Source organism: Gigantopelta aegis, chromosome 7 (genome assembly GCF_016097555.1).
Source record: "Gigantopelta aegis isolate Gae_Host chromosome 7, Gae_host_genome, whole genome shotgun sequence".
NCBI classification, from domain to species: Eukaryota; Metazoa; Mollusca; class Gastropoda; order Neomphalida; family Peltospiridae; genus Gigantopelta; species Gigantopelta aegis.
This window is the reverse complement of record NC_054705.1, coordinates 18,299,028-18,317,994: the sequence shown is the minus strand read 5'-3', so window position 1 is coordinate 18,317,994 and position 18,967 is coordinate 18,299,028. Positions and strand designations below refer to the sequence as shown.

The following is an 18,967-nucleotide window of genomic DNA, read 5'->3' as shown; positions in this document are numbered from 1 at the left end:
GTCAGCCACAAAAATAGTCTCTCCCGATATTTTTTGAATTTTTATGCTCCCGAATAACGTTATAAGAGTCGAAATGTGATTGGTCGATATTTAATTATTATTTACGGACAAACCATCTCCTTGACTTAGAAGTCAGGTGAGCTAATTTCAGGCATATCGACTGTTACTCTGTCTGGTGAGTTGTTTAAGCAAAATGAGTCACGGAAATACATTATAGGACTACTGTAGTACTACAGCAAATATAATGTCCCTATTTCCATTTCCTTATTTTTAAAAATTCTAATTTTAAAAATATATATTCCTATAATAGTATACATATGCAAACTCACGTGTGCACACACACACGCTCGCGCGCGCACACACACGCACACTCACCCACGTACGTACGCATACATACACGCAAATGCACTGGTGAATACAATATGAACACTATTTTTTCCGTGGTAACATTACTTGACCCCTCTATAAACTTCATACGTGGAGGGGGCGTGGACGTAGCCCAGTGGTAAAGCGTTCGCTTGATGCGCGGTCGATCTAGGATCGATCCCCGTCGATGGACCCGTTGGGCTATTTCTCGTTCCAGCCAGTGCTCCACAACTGGTGTAACAAAGGCCGTGGTATGTACTATCCTGTCTGTGGGGATGATGCATATAAAAGATCCCTTGCCGCTAATCGAAAAGAGTAGCCCACGAAGTGACGACAGCGGGTTTCCTCTTTCAATGCGTGTATGATCCTTAACCATATGTCTGACGCCATATAACCGTAAATAAATGTGTTGAGTGCGTCGTTAAATAAAATATTTCCTTTCCTTCATACGTTGTGTATGAAGTTTATACCATGCGGAAGTATTTTACGCAGTGAGTATGAGTACGGGGAAAGAAAAAAACCCGTTAGAAACCAAATTTCGTCATTTAAACTAGTGGCATGATATGTTGAGCTGTGAATAAAAATAGAATTGTTATTCATGTTTGACATTAAAACGAAAAAATTAAAATGTTTTAAATATTGGTAATTCCCCAATAGCTTTCTGTCGCCGTTCGTTGTTGACCGGCCTCGGTGGCGTCGTGGTTAGGCCATCGGTCTACAGGCTGGTAGGTACTGAGTTCGGATCCCAGTCGAGGCATGGGATTTTTAATCCAGATACCGACTCCAAACCCTGAGTGAGTGCTCTCCGCAAGGCTCAGTGGGTAGGTGTAAACCACTTGCACCGACCAGTGATCCATAACTGGTTCAGCAAAGGCCATGGTTTGTGCTATCCTGCCTTTGGGAAGCGCAAATAAAAGATCCCTTGCTGCTAATCGGAAAGAGTAGCCCATGTAGTGGCGACAGCGGGTTTCCTCTCAAAATCTGTGTGGTCCTTAACCATATGTCTGACGCCATATGACCGTAAATAAAATGTGTTGAGTGCGTCGTTAAATAAAACATTTCTTTCTTTCTTTCCGTTCGTTGTTACATCACCTTTATATATATATAAAAAAAAAAATCGAAGCAAAATACGTGTTTCTCTGAAATATACGAAGAAGAAGATTGTTTTGTTTAACGAGACCACTAGAGCACATTGATTTATTAATCATCGGCTATTGGATATCAAACATTTGGTAATTCTGACTTGTAGTCATCAGAGGAAACCCGCTACAGTTTCCTAATGCAGCAAGGGTTCTTTTATATGCACTTTCCCCACAGCACATACCACGGCCTTTGTTGTGGTGCACTGGTTGGAACGAGATGAAATATATGAATGCTACTTATAAGGGCTTGTGTCCCGCTGACAAGAACAATTAAACACAACAATAAACTTAGGAAAACCAGTTTAATTCATTGGCGTAGCCAGGAGGTTATATTGGGGTGGGGTGGGGTGGGGTGGGTGCGTGTGTGTATGTGTGGTGGGGGACAGCGACATTGGAAAGGACCCAACAACGCTGTCTATAAGCGTAAGTGGTGTAATGGGGTGACGGCAAGTATAAAAGGTGGTGTGGTGGGGGAGGGGTGGGGGGGAGGAGGTGTGATTGAAGGAGGGGGCATGGTTTCTATTGCCTCTCTCTCTCTCTCTCTCTCTCTCTCTCTCTCTCTCTCTCTCTCTCTCTCTCTACTAGTATCTATCTATCTATCTATCTATCTATCTATCTATCTATATATATATCTGTCTGTCTGTCTGTTTGTCTATCTATCTATCTATCTATCTATCTATATATATATATGTCTATATATATATATATATATATATATATATATATATATATATATATATATATATATATATATATATGTCTGTCTGTCTGTCTGTCTGTTTGTCTATCTATCTATCTATCTATCTATCTATCTATCTATCTATCTATATATATATATATATATATCTACATGTGTTTATCTATCTATATCTATCTATCTATACATATCTATCTATATCTATCTATCTATATCTATCTATCTGTCTATGTATATCTATATCTATCTATCTATCTATCTATCTATCTATCTATCTATCTATCTATCTATCTATCTATCTATCTGTCTGTTTGTCTATCTATCTATCTATGTACATATACGTACTTGTATATATGTTGGAGACACGCTGACAGAGACAAAGACAGAAGGAAAGAAATGTTTTGCTGCCAGACTGCCATATCAGTGCATACGATACCATGTACGTGGCCTTTGATATGCCGGGCGTAGGACCGTGGCGGGGACGGATGAAAACACCACGTTCAGTCACATAAAATACAGTCTAGCCCTGGCTACAACTGGAAAACCCCCATTCTAGTTCCTTCATTGAAAAATGAGAAAATGAGTCATGGTGTAAGTAAGATACGTAAGAATAAGAATAAAGTTAAAAAATCATCCATGACGTGGACTGCACTGTAGCTAGCTGTTGATATATTTAACATTACCACGTGTTGTTTGTAAACAAAATGCGAGGGAAACCCCAAAATGTGTGCAAGGTATATAAACAGGCTGTACTGCAGACATGGTAGACGAAAAAACAAATCGACGAGATCTGCATAGCAACTGAACGTGAAATTAGGTAAGTGTTTTAATTGTAAAAATTCTAATGCTAGGGTTGGACTACCAACTGCCAGCACAAAGTTAGCCAACGTTTTGCTCTCACGACTTCTTCGACTGTCCATTTGCTAGTCTGAGCGCTCCTACAACTTGATTCTCGTTGTATATAACCCATTAGTTGTTGATCTGAGCGCTCCTACAATTTGATTCTCGTTGTATATAACCCATTAGGTGTTGATCTGAGCGCTCCTACAACTTGATTCTCGTTGTATATAACCCATTAGGTGTTGATCTGAGCGCTCCTACAACTTGATTCTCGTTGTATATAACCCATTAGGTGTTGATCTGAGCTCACCCGCATAGCAACTGAACGTGAACTTGTATATAACCCATTAGGTGTTGATCTGAGCTCACCCGCATAGCAACTGAACGTAAAATTGTATATAACCCATTAGTTGTTGATCTGAGCTCACCCGCATAGCAACTGAACGTGAAATTGTATATAACCCATTAGGTGTTGATCTGAGCGCACCCGTCTAAGTCCGGAGTTTGGGAAATTACAACGCAAATGTCGAGTTAGCCAACATTGTTGTAACAGTTGATAGTCTGGTCCTAGCATACGTTTTATTCTTTGACTGTTAATCTGTATGTATCTATAACACATTTATGTAACAAAATATAAACAAAATCATATCACTGACCAGTTCAGGTATCTAAAGCTTACTGTCAATATTAAATTTAATTCCTAATGCTATTCAGTATTGTTTTCCTTTATCATGAGTATCATGAAAACAAACCCAAACCCTAAACAATTTCATATATAATCTTAAACGCACGATTGTTTAATTATTTCAATTGAAAACAAATCTCTGTATGTTTTGAATGGACGTTATTTCTACTGTTAATACAGAATAGTATATTCAAGTATACTCTTCCGTGTTTCAGTCACTTATTTAATTGTTTTCTTCTCCATCATTATCGTATGCATGTGCCTGTATTGTACTCTCTCTCTCTCTCTCTCTCTCTCTCTCTCTCTCTCTCTCTCTCTCTCTCTCTCTCTCTCTCTCTCTCTCTCTCTCTCTCTCTCTCTCTCTCTCTCTATACATATCCTTTTTCTTTCTGTCTTTTTATCTCTCTATATATGTCTCCCCCTCTCTGTGTCTCTGTCTCTGTCTGTGTCTCTGTCTCTGTCTCTGTCTCTGTCTCTGTCTCTCTCTCTCTCTCTCTCTCTCTCTCTATATATATATATATATATATATATATATATATATCCTTTTTCTTTCCCTCTCTATCTCTATCTTTGTCTCTGTCTCTCTCTGCCTCTGTCTCTCTCTCTGTCTCTCTCTCTCTTAAAGTGAGCAGGGATGTCATGAAACAAATTTAGATCCCTGTCCCTTTCCATATATATTTGTAATTATCATCCAGTCAGCCGATCATTATACGCGTACGTATGTTTCATGTAAGAGCGTGCATATTACATATCCAGAACGGGACGTAACTCAGTGGTAAAACGCTAGCTTGATGCGCGCAGGGCCGGATTTAGACCTTGGGTGGCCCGGGGCACTTCAGGTTTGGGAGCCCCTCAACATAATAATTAGATTACATGACAAAAAAAACAAAAACAAAAAACTAATTTTATAATTATTACACTTTTTTTTAAATAAAGGAAGTCCTTAGTCTGGGGTGCCCCTCTGGCAGGGGCGCCCGGGGCAATTGCCCCCCCCCCCCCCCCCCCCTTATAAATCCGGCATTGGATGCGCCGTTGGTTTAGGATCGATCCCCGACACTGGGACTATTGAGCTATTTCTCGTTCCAGCCAGTGCACCACGACTGGTATATCAAAGGTCGTGGTATGTGCTGTCCTGTCTGTGGATGGTACATCCAAAATACCCCTTACTAATTATGGAAAAATGTAACGGCTTTAAAAAAATTACCAACTGTTTGACTTTCAATAGCCGATGATTAATAAATCAATGTGTTCTTGCCCCCCCCACACCCCCCCCCCCCCCCCCCCCCCCCCCCCCCCACCCCCCCCCCCCCCCCCCCCCCCCCCCCCCCCTCCCGCTAGCTACAGCCATGCATATGTAACCAGATGTGTCTTTACTGTTTCAGTGACTGACTGCCTGTCGCCAGTGTTACACTATTATGCCTAACAAAACTTTCTGTTGCCGCGCACCCGGCATTCCTGAAGGACAAGTATACTTCAAGAAGAAGCCTTGGCTAAACGAAGAACGTGCAGTCACTTTCAAGGGATATCTCGTTCCTGGAGATAATGGCGGAACGAAGGTGTTTGTCAAGGTCGGTCGGTGCGCAGACTGGAATAAGGAATTTTGCCAAAAAGAAGTGAAAAAATGTCAAACAGTTCGACAACTGGCTATGGAATTTAACAAAAGAAAAATCGCCTCGACCAAGATTCGATCTCTAGTTCCTCGAATGGCAGAAATGGACAAAGTTGACACCAAGACGAGAATTGAGAGGAAATTAAGAAAGGGTGAAATGGTTCTTATCGACGAAGAACGACTGAACAGTTTATCTGACTGCCAAAATAACATTACCGACACGTTCATGCATTTCACATACCACGCCTCTGGCGGACAGTTGGTGGTGTGCGATTTCAAGGGAGCTAATTCTGAAAACCAGCTCACATTGGCCGATACAGCTGTACACTCGGCAGACGAACGATATGGTGATTTGGATAACGGACCAGATGGAATGAGAGCCGTGTTCCAAAACCACACATGCAACGAAATGTGTAATGGGTGGTCGAAACCACCCTTTGAGGAAGAGACTATCACATCAGAGGTCAAGGTCATTCTAGATCGTTCGTCTTCACTCTCACCTTCGGCGCCGCCTCTAGAACAAGACTACAGGTCCTGCACCGAACACGCGCAAACGATCAGCATCCACAACTCTAACAACGGACATTTTGAGGAGCAGGTTCCTGATGCGTGTCAGCAAATCGGTGCATTGTTCGTTGATAACAACTCTCGAAACTCGATAACATTCGCCACGTTTCGGCAATCTCCGGACTATTTCGTACGTCCACCTCCGGAATATTCCGAACGTTCACCTCCCGTCTATTTCGAACGCACTCCACCCCAATACTGCGAGCTCCCACCGAGTTATTGGGAATCCGAAACGTGCAACCAATGTTACCATGGTGACATTCGACTCGGCATAACCAGAACCGAGTCGCTACGTAACCTAGTCCGATCCAACAGGTCTCTCGTATGAACACGGACACGATTCAGTTTTATAGTAGGGCAATTCTCAAAACAAATGGCTGCTTTGAATATGGCCGTCATATTAAATTGAATTAACACCAGCCAACCAAATGTGTGTATTTGTAAATAAAATGTACATTATAAGACCATGTTTTATGTTGTTGATAGTATTAAATTAACAATGTGATCATTATTGTGATCATTCATTGTAGAACACGGCTTTGGTTAGACCGAGTACTCTGATGGTAAGAGATCTATAGTGCGTCCCATCATTCTATAAACATGTTTTTGTTTAGGTCAGTAATATCAGTTTGGTTTGACGTAAGAAGAAAAACAAAAGTGTTTTGGAAACAACATATAAATACTATTTTTGTGTGCAATTTACAAATCAATTGGCTGTTAAATAAGTTGTAGTAAATGCCATAGTATAAAAAAAGGTGTTCACTGTGGGACGGACTATAGATGGACTCTAAGTTTTAACAATTACTGTCCAAATGTCCGGCTAGCTCTCTTACCGTCAGAATACTGGACTAGGCTTTGGTAAAGAATAACCTCACTTATATCTCGAGGGCCTGTAATATACCAGTCGTGGATCACTTCTTTTCACACGGACAGGATGTAAAAAAGTGGTAGAGCGATCGTATGAGGTGCAGTCGGTCTAGTACGGAGGGACGCAGTAAGTGTGGTTTTTACTACGTCCGGATCTTCTTAAATACCCTTAATTCAGCTAGTATTCGAAACTTGTGGCACCATGTTTCAACCGTTTCTCAACCGAAATAGAAAAAAAGAAGAAAGAAATGCTTTATTTAACGACGCACTCAACGCATTTTATTTACGGTTATATGGCGTCAGACATATGGTTAAGGACCACACAGAGTTTGAGAGGAAACCAGCTGTCGCCACTTCATGGGCTACTCTTTCCTATTAGCAGCAAGGGATCTTTTATTTGCGCTTCCCACAGGCAGGATAGCACAAACCATGGCCTTTGTTGAACCAGCCTTGCGGAACACTCACTCAGGGTTTGGAGTCGGTATCTGGATTAAAAATCCCATGCCTCGACTGGGATCCGAACCCAGTACCTACCAGCCTGTAGACCGATGGCCTACCAACGACGCCACCGAGGCCGGTCAACCGAAATAGTGCAACAAATGGACACATAAACCAAAACTGTATAACCTACCGTACTCGCAAACTCCCGATTGAAGTACTTGCATCATTATTAACAAAATAAATCTTCAACGACAACCTTAAGAAATATCCCCGCCATTTTAAATTTGCTCCATATAGGGAAGAGGGACCTCTCTATAGTCCGAAGGTTCAGTGGTCCGAATGTTCAATAATCCGAAGGTTCAATAGTCCGAAGATTTAGTAGTCCGAAGGTTCATTGATCCGAAACACTGTACTCCGTGAACATAGGCTAATATTTTACTACGTCTAATATGTGCATGGTATAAATAGGGCGTTATATGTTGACATGTATTTTACCCTTTATAATTTGGATAATGGAAATGACATTTTGTTCACATCATGCCAAAACACCACACATGTATACAAGTATATAGCTTTGGAACATGCAACATATTCTGATTTTTCTTTAGTAGTCTCTCAAGTCTTGATATAGTTTTTTTTGGACGTCTGTATATTTATTACAACACACATTACTGAAAACAAAAAAGCACACGTGCTAACCCATGGGCCACCCGTATTAGTTTCTGCAATAAAGACATTTATAAAATGGTAGTACATGGAATTATTTGGATATAGTATTTTGTGGGGAGCAGCAACTTTTGGAGGTTTCAGCAGCGGCAGCACCACGTAGAGGAAATCCACCAAACACTCGAAGGGAAAAGTGGCGCACAGTCTTACAGTAATGGGCGGCGTACGTTGGAAGACTATTGGACAGTAGTTACCTATGCTGTTCGAGGGTATGTTTGAAGCTTGTGGTGAAGTCTTTTTGGGCTAAAAACATTATTAACTGTAGAACAGTGTGACTTGTGCCGGACGTTTTGTATGTTGTAGTCCTTGTTAAAGCTGCTATATCCGGTTATCATGTTATAACATCGATTACGAAATCAAAATGTAGGCATAAGTGTAATAAAGGGGCAGTTGTGCTTTTATTTTCCATTAGTATTCAACATTATAACTGGCAACCGGATATAGGATTTCAATAACGTAATTTTATTTTAAAAATGACATTTTTTTTTTTTTTTTTGGTCAACTCACGTATTATATATTACTGGCCTATCTAGTTGTGGCCTGTATTATACTACTGGCCTATCGATATAACAAAGGCCGTGGTATGTAATATCATGTCTGTTGGATGGTGCAGTAGCCCATAAAGTGGCGGCAGCGGGTTTCTTGTCTCAATATCTGTGTGATTTTTAACCATATGTCCGACGCCATATAACCGTAAATACAATGTTTCCTTCCTTCCTTCCTTCACTACTGACAGTCTCAAAAACAATGTGGTTGACCCTCCATGACAGTGTGGTCCCCCACCAACATAAAATCCTGGCTACGCCAATGGAAGGAAACGCGAGATGAATACAATTGTAAATAAATGCAAGATAAATAGTATCTGACACGAGAGCTGGAGACACAAGTTTAGAATTTTTTTTGCTGACATATCTTTTTCTTTAAAATACAGGTTTAAGAGAAATTAAAACGTATTCTGAACCAAGTTATATACACTATTGACCTGTATATCATCTGACAATAGAATCTCAGTAGATGGTTTGGATTTATATGTAAGAAGCCAATCAGATGCTTTTAAACTGATATTCAACACGTATCATAACATATATCGTACACTGTTGCTTTAAACGGTTTACACAGACTTACGGTTAGTGATTACTGTAAAAAAAAATCACATTTGTTTAGTGCATTTGACACTGTTCTCTTGCTATTCTTCCTGATTATGGTTAGGTCTATAAACCTTTGGACTATTGAACGTTCGGACCATTGAACCTTCGGACTATAGAGCTGTAACCAGAGGGAAGTAACTCACCATGCACGTAAAGAAAAGTATTTCCTTTTATTTCATTTCAACTTATTTTCGTGCTTATATCCAATTAAGGTTCAAGCACGCTGTCCTGGGCACATACCTCAGCTATCTGGGCTGTCTATCCAGGACAGTGAGTGAGTTCTTAGTTGGTTAGTGGTTAGCGAGAGAGAAGTCTTACACTTACCCATTGCGTTGTTAAAACTCGCTCTGGGTGGGAGCCGGTACCGGGCTGTGAACCCTGTACCTACCAGCCTGTAGTCCGATGGCTTAATGGGACATTCCTGAGTTTGCTGCAATTTCTTAGATGTTATCGACTAACAGAGACGTTTTAACGATTGTAATTACATATGAAATATATTTGTCTGCATAAAATATTAGTGGCTGTATATTAAACGTGTTTCTGATCGTATTTGTACTAGGTTAAATTTCATTTTATTTCCAAACATATAATTTTTCGTACGTACGGAATTATTTCAAGGCAAAATCCAGTTTGGGCTTCTTACAAATATTAAGACGACCAGAAACGCATTGAATATACAGACATTGATATTCTAAACCAGAAAATATATTTAATATGTATGTTTAATCGTAGAACTATTTTATTAGTCGGAAACATCTTACAATGCAGGAAACTCAGGAATGTCCCTTTAACAACTGCGCCACAGAGGCCGGTCAGTTACTGTATTGCCTTAATGTGCCCCGTGCAGTACGATCGATCCGTCTCGACGATTACAACCAGTAATCTCTATGGCAAGTTTCATGCTTGTACCCTCTTTACTCGAGGGAGTACTGTATTGTTAGAAAAAGCGTATTGTGGGTTGTATAACTCTATTTTACATGTAACACATGTTCATACAAGAGTTATCTTTCTTAGAGCTAATATACAGACAGTATTTTGTACTTGCGCCGGCCTCGATGGCACAGTTGTTAAACCATCGGACTACAGGCTGGTAGAAAGAAAGAAAGAAATGTTTTATTTAACGACGCACTCAACACATTTTATCTACGGTTATATTGCGTCAGACATATGGTTAAGGACCACACAGATTTTGAGAAAAAACCCGCTGTCGCCACTTCATGGACTACTCTTTCCGATTAGCAGCAAGGGATCTTTTAATTGCTTCCCACAGGCAGGATAGCACAAACCATGGCCTTTGTTCAACCAGTTATGGAACACTGGTCGGTGAAAGTGGTTTACACCTACCCAATGAGCCTTGCGGAGCACTCACTCAGGGTCTGGAATCGGTATCTGGATTAAAATTCCCATGCCTCGACTGGGTTCCGAACTCAGTACCTACCAGCCTGTAGACCACAGGCTGGTAGGTACAAGGTTCGTAGATATAATATTTTGTGGGGAGCAGCAACTTTTGGAGGTTTCAGCGGCGGCAGCACCACGTAGAGGAAATCCACCAAACACTCGAAGAGAAAAGTGGCGCACAGTCTTACAATAATGGGCGGCGTACGTTGGAAGACTATCGGACAATAGTTACCTATGCTGTTCGAGGATATGTTTGAAGCTTGTGGTAAAGTCTTTTTGGGCTAAAAACATTATTAACTGTTAAACAATGTGGCTTGTGCCGGACGTCTTGTGTGTTGTAGTCCATGTTAAAACTGCTATATCCGGTTACCATGTTATAACATCAATTACGAGATCAAAATGCAGGCATAACTGCACTTTTACGTCTTGCGAATTGTGTAGAAGGTTTTTGACGAAATCCGTTGATAGCGATGACGGACGAGTGCAATAAAGGTGCAGTTGTGCTTTTGTTTCGCATTAGCATTCGATATTATAACATGGAAGCCGGATATAGGAGCTTTAACTGTTGGATTTCAAAAAAGTAATTTTAATTAAAAACTGACATTTCGTTTTTACCAACTCATGTATTATATTACTGGGCTATCCAGATGTGGCCTGTATTATACTACTGGCCTATCCACGTGTGGCTTATGTTTTCAAATATTCACTCTTAAAATGGGAATTATTTTTGTTATATTATTTATATAATTAAATATTAAAGGGACATTCGTGAGTTTGCTCCATTGTAAGATGTTTCTGAGAAATAAAATATTTCTACGATTAATCTTACATATTAAATATATTTTCTTGTTTAGAATATCAGTGTCTGTATATTCAATGCGTTTCTGGTCGTCTTAATATTTGTAAGAAGCCCAAACTGGATTCTGTCTTCAAATAATTTCGTAACTAAAATGTTTTATTTCAGAAAACCAAATAAAATTTAACTTAGTACAAATATTAGAACGATCAGAAACACATTTTTACTATACAGCCACTAATATTTTATGCAGAAAAAATATATTTAGTATGTAATTACAATCGTTAAAACGTCTCTGTTAGTCGATAACATCTTAAACATTGCAGCAAACTCAGAAATGTCCCTTTAATAGCATCACCAAGCGTTTAAATCGTGACTACTGTAGAATGTTCTTGTATAAACACAGAAAACTACATGAATGATCGTTACATACCGTTTAGCTTCCGAATTGTTTCAAACCGTACCTAAGGAGCAAACATTGTCGTTGCCTGGGGACGGGAAGGGGGATTATGCTCTGCCCAAGCACACATCTTTTTACCCCCAACTACATTGTTTATGTTTGTGACCCTATTAACATGGGTTCGAGTCGTAGCTCAGTGATACAGTGCTCGTCTGATGCACGATCGATCCCCGTCGGTGGTCTATTTTTCATTCTAGCCAGTGTTCCACAACTGATGTAACAAAGGCCGTGGTATGTAATATCATGTCTGTTGGATTGTGCAGTAGCGCATGAAGTGGCGGCAGCGGGTTTTCTGTCTCAATATCTGTGTGATCCTTAACCATAATTATATCCGACCGTAAATAAAATGTTTGCTTCCTTCCTTCACTACTGACAGTCTCAAAAACAATGTGGTTGACCCTCCATGTCATTGTGGTCCCCCACCAATATAAAATCCTGACTACGCCAATGAGAACGAATGCGAGATGAATACAATTGTAAACGAAATGCAGGATAAATGGTATCTAACTGACACGAGAGCTGGAGACACGAGTGTAGAATTCTTTTTCTGACATATCTTTTTCTTTAAAATACAGATTTAAAAGCGCTCTGTCACGGATGGTTGATCTAATTAATGACCTAACAAAGTATTATCTGAAAATATATATATCTGATTTATCGCTAAATGTACTTTATTTAACCATCTACATAACTACCATAACCCACTTATTACTGATATTTTGTAAAAATAATTGAATTATGTCGACGGTCCATAATTCAGGAAAAATATAACGACTATTTGGAGCGAAGAGGTGTGACATATTATTTTTGTAGTCACGTGATGGGCAACCCCGGAATAACCGCAGTGTCAAAACGATTTGCCTAGCTCGTGTAACTAGAATAGCGTAATATTACCCCCGCAGTACTATAATAATAATAATAATAATAATAATAATAATATCAGCTGCTGAGAGACCATCTGAAAAATAAAATAAATACACACCAACTACGAACAGTACGGTTTTCGAACCGTCAATGTGTCATTATTGTTACTGATAAGCATAATTAATAACTATGATTCGGTAACAGTACTAACAGTTTAGCTAGTTTCACAGATCGGTTTTAAGGGTTTGTAACGTTTTGTATTGAGATACTTACTTGTCTGAACTTTATTGTTACTGAAAATGTTCACGAACTGTGAAGAAAAATCTCACAAATGAACAACAACAAATCGGATGTTGATTGCGCGAACCGTGCACGAGAAAACAAACCGAACTAAAATGATAACGGTCACGTGGTATACAAACGTCTGTGACATTGAAATGGAAATATCCCGTCTAAAAATAGATTAGACCTTGTCTGCTCAACGGTTTTTTCTCAAACGTGCGTCCGTATTTCAGAAATACGAAAAATGCATTTTGTGGTATTACAAACACCAGGATTACCAGGATTACCAAAAAAAACACACTTCAGGTGAATGGAAATGTATATTCTAAATAATAAACGGTAAGTAAAGTGCAATTTTATTTGTGAAAAAATGGGTTTAATAGCGAAAAACAACACCGTAATGGTTAACAACTAGCCGTAACTAGGGTGTGTCCCTTTAAGCAAAAATGATTGTGCCACAATTTTGTTTTATCGGTGCAGGCACATACCCATCTCCTTGCACGAGCAATTTACTCGCCTCCGTGTAGACCCCATCCCCATGCTATAAAATCCCTGCACACGCGTCCGCAGTGGTACTGTGTATGAAGCTCCGTAAAAACCCCAAAACAAACAAACAAACAAACAAACAAACAAAAAACTAAAACTAAACAAGAAATTAAACAACAAAATAACCCTCGACCCCCCTCCTTCCCCCCCCCCCCACCCCAGCAAAACAAAATTCGCTTGCTCAATCCCCTGCTTAAGCACAGTTTATTTTCTGGGTGTGTTTTTTTTGTTCCCCGATAATTGTCCGGGGGAGCGTGTCACCCCCTGTAAACTTTGCACACATCGGTTTAGACCCCCTTGCTAAAATTCCTGTACACGCGTCCGCAGTGGTCCTGTGTACGATAGCTTCTTAAAGAAACACAAAAAAACCACACAACAATAATAAAAAATAAAATTTCCCTCCACCTAAAAAAAAAAAAAAAATTAATAATAATAATAATAATAATAATAATAGTAAAAAAATAAATAAAAATCAAATAAAAAAAATAAAAAAATAAAACAATAATAATAATAAACAAAAATCGTGAGTTTATGTTCCAACTATTTATTATTTTATTTCAGCGGGTTTTTTTTTCTTCTGTTTTTTTTTTTTTGGGTCAAGAAATAATATATTTTAAATTATTTTAAAGTCTATACACGGCGGTCGTGCACTGTATATAATATTCAAAGGTACTTTACACGGTTGTCATATATATAGCCTCATCAATAGTCGATTTTGTCGTACGTTTTAGGCTCCTCACAAAAGAGTTCCAATTTTTAAAAATGAAGCTGCTCACAGGTTGTCATGGGATTCCCTCAAAGCGCGGTTCAATTAAATGTTTTGGGTAATACAATAACGAGGTTTGGTATTCCAAATGAATGTAATTGTCATTTATAATCCATATTTAGAGAAATAAAGCCCACTAAATATATGATTGGGTGCCTTTAAGAAAAATTAAAACGCATTCTGAACAAAGTTATATACGGCGCTAGCGTTTACGTAATATACACTGTTGACCTGTATATCATCTGACAATAGACATCGACGTGCGTAGTTTTAATCTCAGTGGATTTATATGTAAGAAGCCAATCAGATGGCTTTAAACTGATGTTCAACGTGTATCATATCGTTGTGTCGTAACATATCTTACCCTTTTGCCTTAAACGTTTTAAGCTGAATTTATACTTTTGACGCCGTCACCCGCCGTAATACGCGAGCACTCGCCGTAAATCAGCCGTAATACGCGAGCACTCGCCGTAAACCAGCCGTAATACGCGAGCACTCGCCGTAAACCCGCCGTAATACGCGAGCACTCGCCGTAAACCAGCGCATGTCGGCATACAAATGTCCAGAGTTCAATTGTGTTGAACTTTCAAGATGTGCGCTTGAAAACGCCGGCAATGCAGCCAATCAGAAGTAGCTACATCATTCCACAACACATTATAATAGGGAGTTTTACTCATTTACTCAGTTTACTCATTCTCTGATTGGATTTCCCCCCGTCCCAACCATTGCTCCACAACTGGACAAAGGCCGTGGTATGTTTTATCCTGTCTGTGGGATGATGCATATAAAATATCCCTTGCTACTAATGGAAAAATGTAGCGGATTTCCACTGACCATTGTGTTTGACGTCCGATGAAAGAAAGAAAGAAATGTTTTATTTAACGACGCACTCAATACATTTTATTTATGGTTATATGGCGTCAGACATGGTTAAGGACCACACAGAGTTTGAGAGGAAACCCGCTGTCGTCACTACATGGGCTACTCTTTCCGATTAGCAGCAAGGGATTTTTTATTTGCGCTTTCCACAGGCAGGATAGCACAAATCATGGCCTTTGTTGAACCAGTTATGGATCACTGGTCGGTGCAAGTGGTTTACAACTACCCATTGAGCCTTGCGGAGCACTCACTCAGGGTTTGGAGTCGGTATCTGGATTAAAAATCTCATGCCTCGACTGGGATCCGAACCCAGTACCTACCAGCCTGTAGACCGATGGCCTAACCACGACGCCACCGAGGCTGGTCCAAAACGTCCGATGATTAAAGAGTCAATATGCTATAGTGGCATCGTTAAATAAGAACAAACTTTACGTTCAATTATAACTGCTGCATTAACGATTATGTCAGCCATCTTAACATCTGGTAAAATTGAAATATCTGGCCTCAGATTACAGTTATCTTCCCATTTGGTTGTCCGAAATCCTGAAATTTGACCGCGCAAGTAGTCTGCTGTTTGACTGTGATTATTTCATGGCAGACAGCTATGAAGTGGCAACTGTTTGACTGTAGCGACAGGGGTTGGAAATGTAGTTTGTAAACATGTGTAACTTGCTGACATTGAAGACTTGTTTGTGGTAATTCCGGCCCATGCAAAAGTAGTGCTTTTTGTGTAAAGTGGGTGTACTCCGGCTTGGTTTAGAGGGTGTGTCTGTTTAAACCAATATGCTGGGAGAAAGAGCTGGACAACAGGGGTTGTCCTTTTCAGGGTATGTGCCCCCCATGCAGGCAAAGGTACATACAAAACTTCACGGGCCTGCTGATATTAATAAAAAATGTTATAGCCACTAAGCCTATATAGAAACATATAGCGAAATTAATTGTGGTCTGAGGCCAGACCAATAAATAAAATTCTATAAGAACAAGATCTATAACAAAAACTCTAAATGCATTAGATACATGTACATATTTAAGAATATCGTTATACACATACCACATGTTGGTGTTCATATAATCTGGATATAAATCATGTGTGGCCAAGTACTTATAAGAAAACATGTCATCTTAATAATAATTATATATTTTTGTTCTGTTTGGTTAGGGACGTTTAAAGTTACTAATAATTACATTTATAAAATAAGCTAATTTCTTTAATATTCCGAATTCATTAATTCTTTAAATTTATAAGTACTTGGTCGTTTATAGTAATATGAATGTATATACTGGACCCTTAAGTCATGAAACAAATTACAAACAAAAAGATAGGCAGGATAGCACAAACCATGGCCTTTGTTGAACCAGTTATGGATGACTGGTCGGTGCAAGTCGTTTACACCTACCCATTGAGCCTTGCGGAGCACTCACTCAGGGTTTGGAGTCGGTATTTGGATTAAAAATCCCATGCCTCGACTGGGATCCGAACCCAGTACCTACCAGCCTGTAGACCGATGACCTAACCACGACGCCACCGATGCCGGTACTAGCGTATAAATCCAGCCTTACACAGAGGTACGCGTAGTGATTACTGTAAATAATTCACATTTGACACTGCTCTTTTGCCATTCTTCGTGATTATAGTTAGGTTAATAAACCTTCGGACTACTGAACCTTCGGACCATTGAACCTTCGGACTATAGAGCTGTAACCAGAGGGAAGTAACTCACCATGCACGTAAAGAGAAGTATTGCCTTTTATTTCATTTCAACTTATTTTCGTGCTTATATCCAATTAAGGTTCAAGCACGCTGTCCTGGGCACATACATCAGCTATCTGGGCTGTCTGTCCAGGACAGTGAGTTGGTTGTTAGTTGGTTAGTGAAAGAGAAGTCTTACACCTACCCATCGAATCGTTAAAACTCGCTCTGGGTGGGAGCCGTTACCGGGCTGTGAACCCTGTACCTACCAGCCTGTAGTCCGATGGCTTAATGGGACATTCCTGAGTTTGCTGCAATTTCTTAGATGTTATCGACTAACAGAAATGTTTTAACGATTGTAATTACATTATATATTTTTCTGCATAAAATATTAGTGGCTGTATAGTAAACGTGTTTCTGATCGTTCTAATATGTGTACTAGGTTAAATTTCATTTTATTTTCAAAAATTATAATTTACGAAATTATTTGAAAACAAAATCCAGTTTGGGCTTCTTACAAATATTAAGACGACCAGAAACACATTGAATATACAGACACTGATATTCTAAACCAGAAAATATATTTAATATGTATGTTTAATCGTAGAAACATTTGATTAGTCGGAAACATCTTACAATGCAGCAAACTCAGGAATGTCCCTTTAACCATTGCGCCACAAAGGCCGGTCAGTATTGCCTTAATGTGCCCCGTACTGTAAAGTCGGTCGTACGATTGATCCGTCTCGATGCATCTTGGTTACAACCAGTAGTCTCTATGGCAAGTTCCATGCTTATACCATAAAATTCACAATACCCTCTATAATCGAGGGAGAACTGTATTGTTTGAAAAAGCGTATTGTGGGTTGTATAACTCTATTTTACATGTAACACATGTTCATACAAGAGTTATCTTTCTTGGAGCAAATGTATAGACAGTATCTTATAATACTTGCACCGGCCTCATTGACGCAGTGGTTAGAAAGAAAGAAAGAAAGAAGTGTTTTATTTAACGACGCACTCAACACATTTTATTTACGGTTATATGGCGTCAGACATATGGTTCAGGACCACACAGATTTTGAGAGGAAACCCGCTGTCGCCAATACATGGGCTACTCTTCCCATAGGCAGCAAGGGATCTTTTATTTGCGCTTCCCACAGGCAGGATAGCACAAACCATGGCCTTTGTTGAACCAGTTATGGATCACTGGTCGGTGCAAGTGGTTTACACCTACCCATTGAGCCTTGCGGAGCACTCACTCAGGGTTTGGAGTCGGTATTTGGATTAAAAATCCCATGCCTCGACTGGGATCCGAACCCAGTACCTACCAGCCTGTAGACCGATGGCCTGCCACGACGCCACCGAGGCCGGTTTGGTTAGAAAGAAAGAAAGAAGTGTTTTATTTAACAACGCACTCAACACATTTTATTTACGGTTATATGGCGTCAGACATATGGTTAAGGACCACACAACAGATTTTGAGAGGAAACCCGCTGTCGCCACTACATGGGCTACTCTTCCGATTGGCAGCAAGGGATCTTTTATTTGCGCTTCCCACAGGCAGGATAGCACAAACCATGGCCTTTGTTGAACCAGTTATGGATCACTGGTCGGTGCAAGTGGTTTACAGCTACCCATTGAGCCTTGCGGAGCACTCACTCAGGGTTTAGAGTCGGTATCTGGATTAAAAATCCCATGCCTCGACTGGGATCCGAACCCAGTACCTACCAGCCTGTAGACCGATGGCCTGCCACGACGCCACCGAGGCCGGTCGCAGTGGTTAAGCCATCGGACTACAGGCTGGTAGGTACAGGGTTGTTCGTAGACCGGTAACGGCTCCAATCCAAGGCGAGTTCTTACGGGCTCAGTGTGTAGGTGTAAGGCCACTACACTGTCTTCTCTCTCGCTAACCACTAACAACTAACCCACTGTCCTGGAGAGACAGCCCAGATAGCGGAGGTGTGTACCCAGGACAGCGTACCTGAACCTTAATTGGATATAAGCACGAAAATAAGTTGAAATAAAAATACTTGCACTGTAATAAATAGATATTATTATGATTATAAGATAGAATACTGGGGCGTGGCCAGAGAGGAAAAAACGGGAAAAATATAATAAATCTGGGGAAATTCCAGACGAGGCAAGCGCCTCGGCTGCCTCATGCTTGCTACGCCATTGGAATAAATGTATAAATTGCG

General features: G+C 40.0%; 1 protein-coding gene across 1 annotated transcript; it reads left to right on the top strand.

Moving 5' to 3' along the window:
* Positions 1-2,915: 2,915 nt before the first annotated feature.
* Positions 2,916-6,368, top strand: LOC121377249 (alpha-protein kinase vwkA-like). Its single transcript, XM_041505166.1, has 2 exons — positions 2,916-3,022; positions 5,113-6,368. Exon 2 carries the CDS (start codon positions 5,146-5,148, stop codon positions 6,232-6,234), a length of 1,089 nt encoding a protein of 362 aa, XP_041361100.1. The 5' UTR covers positions 2,916-3,022; positions 5,113-5,145; the 3' UTR covers positions 6,235-6,368.
* Positions 6,369-18,967: the final 12,599 nt, after the last annotated feature.

What these genes read in the sequence shown, in the direction of transcription:
- LOC121377249 (XM_041505166.1), top strand. Translation starts at nt 5,146, where the DNA reads ATGCCTAACAAAACTTTCTGTTGCCGCGCACCCGGCATTCCTGAAGGA.